Genomic DNA, 7886 nt, shown 5'->3' on the forward strand with positions numbered 1-7886 from the left:
TGAGGGATACTATAGTTTCGTACCGTCAGACAAACTTACGTTTTCCAATTCATCAGATCGTAATATATAACGATCAAAAATATTGTTGCGAGGTAAACCAGAATCGGCTTGAAAAGTTTGAAAAGATAAGATCTTTTTTCAATTTTCAGACCGATTTTTTGTATCTAAAAGATTTTTTCAACATAATAGTACTACCGCGAAAAGCAGGTGCGTCGATTGTAACAAGATTTATTTGATTCGTATTAATAGAAAAAAAAAAAAGTTATGCGCGAATAAACATAAAAAAACTATGGGTCGAATACATACCTCCTTTTTTTTTTGAAATCGGTTAATAAAGTGTCTTGAATGATTCATCAAAGCACAGCCAAAATAAATAGATCAATTTGCCAGTATCTCCACCAAAAAAATCATTAAATTATGATAACATTTTTAGAATAATGTTTCTTTTGAAAACTTCTTCTAGTTACAAAAACAAAAACCATGCGAGCGAAGTCGAGAGCAACAACTATGTGTACTAAATCTTAGGAAAATCTTTAATGAATTTAATTATAAAATTTTAACAATTAAAAAATGTAATAAAACAATTTCTCAAAAATTAAATAATAATTTTTTTTTAAACTCGCGTGAAAAACGCCTTTTATTATTACAGATACGATACATATTGTAGAAGTTTATGATTGTGATGAAAGCTTTTTTATCAGTTTAAAGCTACAAAAATTGAATGTTAAAAGCCTCATAAAAAAAATTATTATCTTTTAAAAATATTTTTCGATACGTCAAATCTCACAGGAGCTTCTCTTCTACGATGTTTTTAAATTTTATTTCTCCATTTTTCGTAGTATTACTTACTTTTATTTATTTTTGTGTTACGTGTCAGTATTTGTTTCAATTTTTTATTGTTAACTGAAAATGCTTAAATATGGATTCTTTCCCAGTAATTATTATTTATCTGTCATTAAAAATAGAATCTAAGTATTTAGTAACCATCATTATTTTTTTATTTTGCATCGCATTTATTTATTTATACCAGGTTACAAAGTAACTGCTCAGTAAAGTGATATCAACAGTACTCTACAGAGATACTAAGGCATCTGTGTACAGTCTGGCGTACCGGTGAATGTGTAGTTTTGAACCGACTCAAACCTACCTCTCCTGAGACGTGCGGTTAATTGAAATCCAACCACCAAAGAACAACGGTATCCACAGTCTAGCATTCAAAACCATGTAAACTGCTTTTATAAGGGCTCGAACCGTAGGAACTTTCGATTTCGAAAAATCACTTGATTTTGCGATAACGTGTTTAACCACTAGACTAATCGGCGGGTTACATGAAAGTAATTTTTTTTCATGTTTTTATCGATATAAATTTATATAAATTATATATCAGGTGTTAAAAAATTACGACAACTCTTAAATTACTTTTAAACTAACTTTAAAAATAGAAAAATTAAATTTACCAAATGTTCTTACCTTTTAAACAATAAATTTTTCGATATGGGATCATTATACTCTTAGAAATCAGGAAGGGTGACCAAAAATTATAAATGAAAGGGAAGGATTGTTTTTATAAAACCATTGAAAAATAAAAAAGATTTCCAGTTAACACATAAGATAATTATTAAAATATTTTTTAAAAATTAAAAAAAGAAACGTTCAAATGATACGATAAAAATTAGGCGTAGATATATAAGCAGTGATAAGAAAGTAAGGAAATGGTTAAATATATTTTCAACAATTTAACTTAGAAAAATAAAATTTAATAAATGTTGTACCTCAAAATAATATAATCTTCGATATAAGACCCCTATGTCTCAGTACCCAGCGGGACAACTCAATAATTTATTAATGGAAAGGGGAATAATTTTAAAGAAGATTAAAAAACAAAATTTTTGATTTAAAAGACTTCTGGTTACGAAAACCCTAACCAAAATTTACAATCATTTTTTTTTCACAGTTAGTTTCAAAAGTGTTCTATAATAAACCCCAAGTAATCTCATACTGAAAAAAAATCGTTTTGAGTTAAGAAAAAGATGTTAAATTTCTTTTTTTTTTGTTTTTTTTTTAATGTTGAATACTTATTGAAATGTAAGCCAAGCCACTTTTAAAACTAGCTGTGGAAAATATTAAATGGGGACAATTTTATTTAGGATTATGTTGTAATCCAAAGTTTTACGGCAAATTTTTTTTATTGCTCTTTCAAATATGTCACAGCTCTATCTTTTTCATTTAAGGTTTTTTTTCAGTTGATCCCGTATAAAGCCCTCCGAATGCTTAGTTTGTTATAATCTCATACAGAAAAAAAAAAATAGTTTTGAGATAAGAGTAACGGCTAAATTAAAATTTTCTGTTAAATGTTGAAAAAATATTTAAGCGTTTCCATACTTTATTAACATCCGGTTTTTATAAAGCAATGTTTTTTTTTATACTAGCCGGTCAGGGCTCGCTTCGCTCGTCTATCCCATCAAGCTAAGGGGCTCTGCCCCCTGTACATCCGCTGAGTTCGTTATTCTCATGGTTGTGAAAATAATACTACTAGATAACAATTTTTTCTTCTACTTTTCCCTCGTTATTGATGTAGAAACTCTAATATGCTCCTACTGTAGACGAAGTTACTGCTTGATTCTTGGCGTAGCGTTCTCGGTCAGCAGCTAACCGAAAATCATGCACTTCAACAGTTTCAGAGGACCGAAATAGTCTCATTCTTTTAGCAGACTTTGAATAATAAGAAAGGTTACTTCTCTCTTTTGAAGGCATGTTTTTTAACTTTTGACAATCCAATATCGGCAGCCAAAATAAACAATCAAAATCCATAAATGTTCACTAAATGTACTATCTTAAGCAAATTACAATAGTAATAAAAATAAATTTAAAAAAAATTTAATATTTTATAAATTATGTTGGACGATTTGTGTATAGATCTGAATTTAGATATCTTTTTCTGTTATCATGGTAACAGTAAGTAATTTTTTTCCTATAATGAATATCTTTAATATCTTAACCTCGATTAAGAATATCGTGATAATTCTAATTTGGGATAATGACCAAGCCTTTAATGTATAAATCTGCGAAGTTTTATTTGTATGTGTCCAGTATATATATATATATACATATACTTTACTTCGTACAAAAAAGTAAAAAAATGCTGGAGATTTTTAAAATTTAAAGGTAATTCATTAATAAAATAAAAATTAAATTATTATAAATATATCTTATCATTAAATAATGTAAAAATAATTCTGTTTTTTTATTCAAAATACGTATATATTATAATTAAAAAATAATAATTAAATTACAAAACGTTTACATATTTGTACATTTTTTATAAACTATAAAAAATGTTACTATTTAAATTTATTAAAAAAATTATCTATTAAATCATATTTTTATTGTTATCAAAAATATATCTGATAAATAATTTTTATAACCGGAAAACTTGTTCTGATTTTTTTGAAGTAATCAGGCATACGTAATACAAATCATAAATATTAAAAATGAATCCAAAATTATTTCAAAGAAACTTGATATTTTATTTTTAGTAGCTTCTATACTTTATCCATAGATTCTAGGTTCAAGACCCTAATATGGAATAACTTTTTTTAAACACTACTAAAGAATTCATTTTATTATCATTCATAGGCTGCCCGCATACGGTGTCAGAAAGAATAAAAATGAAATATAAAAGAGTTAATTACTACTGGGCTAATCTAAGTTATAGATAATTCAACACATCTATTCAATGTTCTTAAGGAACAGGTTGTAAATATTTAATTGTATCAAAAAAAAGATTGGAACTACCGAAATCAGTTTGGCTATTCCATAATTTACAAGGCACTAATTTAAAAGGGTTTGAGAAATTTGTTTAATTAAAATTATAAATAAATGTTTATTTAAATATTTGTTAAATATTTTTTAACAAAGTAGTATTATTCTTTAATGAATATAAATATTTAAATTTAATTAAAAAAATTAAAAAAAAAAAAATCAAACTAAAGGTTATCTAAAAAAAAATCACTATATTTTAGGCTGCACACATTTTTAAATAATATCAAAAAATATAAAATAATAATTTTTATTTTAGTAAATATTTTCTCTGTCATATATATATATTGATAACCCATCTTTGTATACTGAAAACTCTTAAAGGGTGATTTTTAATAAAATTTGAAAAGATAAAACATTATTTAATAATAATCTAAAAAAATATTCATTATTTGATTAAAAAGTTCGAAACATATCTAATATAGTTTTTTTTACATATATGAAATCACTTTATTTTTGAAAATTATTGTATAATAGTTTTATTCATTTTTAATATCAAGTAGTTAAAAAATCTTTACGTTGAATGTTTTTTTAATATCTCTTAAAATAATTAAAAAAAAATTTATTTATAAGGAGACAGAATAAAATCATTTTTATTTTGTAAAATTTTTATCGTCAAGATTTCTAGTTAAAAAATACTTTTTTATTTAAAGTTTATTAATATATGAATATCAGATTCAAGTTTTATCTAATATTTAAAGAATCTTCCTCTATGGTACAGATATATGCTTGCCTTCTATACCAAAAGTCCTAGGTTTGATTCCCGATTAGGCTCTGATAAATTATTTATAATGAATTATCTCCAGTGGTAATGGTCTTACTAGTTATGCGATTTAAAAATAGGTAAATCTTATCTGAAGTTAATTTCTACCAATGGTGGTTGAAAATTTGGTTTTTTCTTTACAAAAAAAAAAAAAAAAATACCTGTGCGGGCTGAAGATGCAGTTCTTGTATGAACGCAACATAAAATTAAGAAGAGCAGAACGTGACGGATTCCAGTCGCGTTACCCATAACACTAGTCTTCATGATACCAGGAGCAGTAACAGGGTCAGGCTCTGTAGACAATGTTGTGCTTACCGCTGTTGTTTTATGTAGACCGATGCTCTGAGCGTTCCGACGCCCCTTATACAAACGTTCCTCCCCAACGTCCCTTGCGCGCTTGATTCATCCCCCTTCTTTTTCACCCCTCTTATCTACCTATCTACCTAAACCTCTACCCTATTTTACCCCTCTCACCCTTTTACTCCCAAATAATATACACCTACAAATACATGATTGTTACCTACGGCTGTTAAAAGGGATGGTTACATACAAATTACGCTTTACTTCGATCAGAAACTTTACTCTACCTATTTTATACGATTTTTAATTAAATAAACAAAATAATCTAAAATCGAACAGCTTAATTACTGAAATATAAAAACTAAAAAAAAATCAAATTATTTTTTTATTGGCAGAACAGAAAATTTTTGAGAAAATCATTTTAAAGTTTTGAAATACTTTTGTTTACATATTTTTATTTTCTCAGCTTTAGTTATAACGGGAAATTATATAGATCGGTAAAAAAAAAATCTAAAAATAATTGAACTTTTTTTACTTTCTCATCTACATAGAGCTATAACAGAGCTATGTCTCTAGAAAGGAAAGTATTTGTAATCGGTCCAATTTGGGCATATGCATTTTTCACCGGATCTTGCCGTTTTGACACCTAAGGAACCCCAAAAAAAAACCGGATGAAAATTTTCCGGATATTAATGCTCGTATGTACGTATGTGTGTTCGGTGTTTGCCTCTATACCTACAGAACTACTGGACCGATTTTGACCAAATTTGATCAGATTACTTCTATATATGATGCATTGATGCCATTAAATTTTCAACATTTTTGTATTTCAAATTCTTGTATCTCGAGATTTCGTGTAATTAAGGTCATATTTTTCTTAGGCACATCTGTTAACGATTAAAAAATAACATAATTTTAAAAAAGTTTTTGAAAAATCGCACTCCCATCCTAAAAATTATATTTTAGTTCTAAAATATTTTAGTTCTCTGCTATGTTGCGATATCACAGGCGAATAAATGAATAATATTTAAAGTGTAAAAAAAGTAATAAGGTCTGGCTGGGTCTCGAACTTGATCACCCGATCGACGCCGGTACCTAGTGCGTTAAGCCTTGCGGCGTTTAATTAGTGCCAACCGTCGGCGCTAGTACCGCCACACCCGCCCGAATTAAATACGGTATGTGCGCGCGCTTTAGTTAGAAGCAATGAATTAAATAAACGAAAAAAATATTATGTTTAAATAAAATTATAAATATTTTAAATTAAGTTGTGTGTGTAAGCCGTGCATAAGAAACATCCCACAGTTGTCAGCTTTTTTAAGTTTTGTGCCTTAAGGAGATGTTTAAATATGTTTTTGACAAAAAACGTTTTAATAAATTGTAAATAATCTGGGGAAAAATATAATTCCAATGCTTCCAACCCCAAAAAAATCTATTTTTGTCAGATGGACGTTTGTATGTATAAGACCTGTATTTGTTCTTATAACTCTGGACCCCGTTGAACGATTTTCTTCAAATTTGGTAGGCAGATACTATCTTTGGAGGGAAAAAATGTATTACATTTTTGCAAAAATCTGAAAAAGGGGCTTGTTTTGGCCGAAATAAAATTTTAAATCTTTACTGGGGCGCGAAAATCTTTCTTACAAAAGTTAAAGTTTGTTTTATCGAATTCACAAAAATTATTTTGTTTTATATTAACCTCCTCCCCAAGAAATGATTGTATATTTTTATTTTTTTTAGTTATATTTTATTTCAGAAAAGGAGTCAATGGGAAATTCTTTCATCAATATTTTCTACATCAATAAACCACTACACAAATTTATTACCTATCCCATTTAAATGTTCTCGTGTAACAAAAAATATTTAATTAAAATTTTTTTAAACAAATTATTTTAAATTTAAATCCATCTCTCAAGCTATGCATTGCGATTAAAATGTAAAAATCTAATTTTTTCTCTCGAAAATAGATTATTCAAAAATTTTCATCCCTTTCCTAGAGAATTAAAATTTTTTTACATATAATTAAGGCTGTAGAATAAAACTGGGAACTGAAGGACTAAAGATTAACATTTTAGCTTACGCTGATATAACATTACTAGCTAAATACTGGAATGAAGCTGAACAACAAATTAAAGAATTAGAAAAACCAGCTGGGTCTAAAAGCGTGTTTGAGAAAACGAAAATGTTCACAAATTATAAAAATTGACCGAATTTCCTTAGTATAAATAATAAAAAAATTGAGAAAGTTGATAATTTCAAATAACTCGGTGAATGGATAAAAATAAAATTCTGTAGATAAATAAACTTTAACAGTTAGAGCTAATAAAATAGAATTAGCTTTCCAGCTAACGCAAAACACACATAAACAGTCTTTATCATGGATTTCGACGCTATAAAACTGTGGTAAAGCCGAAGCACTCTATGTGGTAGAAACCTTAATACTATGCAACACTACTGGAAAACTAGAAAAAAGGAAAGAAAAATTATAAGAAAAATTTTAGGTCCTTAATTAAAAAATAATCAGGTAATATTTACTCCAAATAAGAACTATACTAAAATTAAAAAAAAAAAAAACTATCAGACACGATAAGGAAAAAATTAATTGCATTTTACTCCCATTTATGTAAAATAAATAACATTAGATCTTTTTTTTTTTTTTTGTTATAGATGGGTCTGAGAAATGCCATTTACACACTTCTCATAAATGGAGGATTGTCGGATTCGCACGGGTTCGGCTAGATGTTATTAAGAGTCTATATGTACCCGCCCTCTAACGACTAAAACTTCTATCTCACTGTTTCTCCCCCTCCGGGGCAGGTCCTGCTGTTAAGTATTGCGCGGCCCCAGGAGGTGCCTTTAGAGTCCAGGGGTGCAGAGTCCCCGTGCTTCATCATCAACGCCCATCCGCACAAGTGCAGACGCAAGACGGCTCCTCAGGGAATGTCCTTCGCATTTGATTGACTATTAACCCACCAGATATGACATTTAACCCACCGGGTTGGTCTAG

At 28.3% G+C, this 7886-nt stretch overlaps 1 protein-coding gene across 1 annotated transcript in view; it reads right to left on the reverse strand.

Moving 5' to 3' along the window:
- Positions 1–4905, reverse strand: part of Capa (cardio acceleratory peptide capability) — a 48118-nt gene extending 43213 nt beyond the window's left edge. Inside the window, exon 1 of the mRNA XM_075378516.1 lies at positions 4744–4905. Within this exon, the coding sequence (XP_075234631.1) occupies positions 4744–4846 (103 nt within the window). The 5' untranslated portion in view covers positions 4847–4905. The remainder of the gene's footprint in view (positions 1–4743) is intronic.
- Positions 4906–7886: the final 2981 nt, after the last annotated feature.

The sequence above is a fragment of the Lycorma delicatula genome, chromosome 11 (assembly GCF_047948215.1).
Source record: "Lycorma delicatula isolate Av1 chromosome 11, ASM4794821v1, whole genome shotgun sequence".
NCBI lineage: Eukaryota > Metazoa > Arthropoda > Insecta > Hemiptera > Fulgoridae > Lycorma > Lycorma delicatula.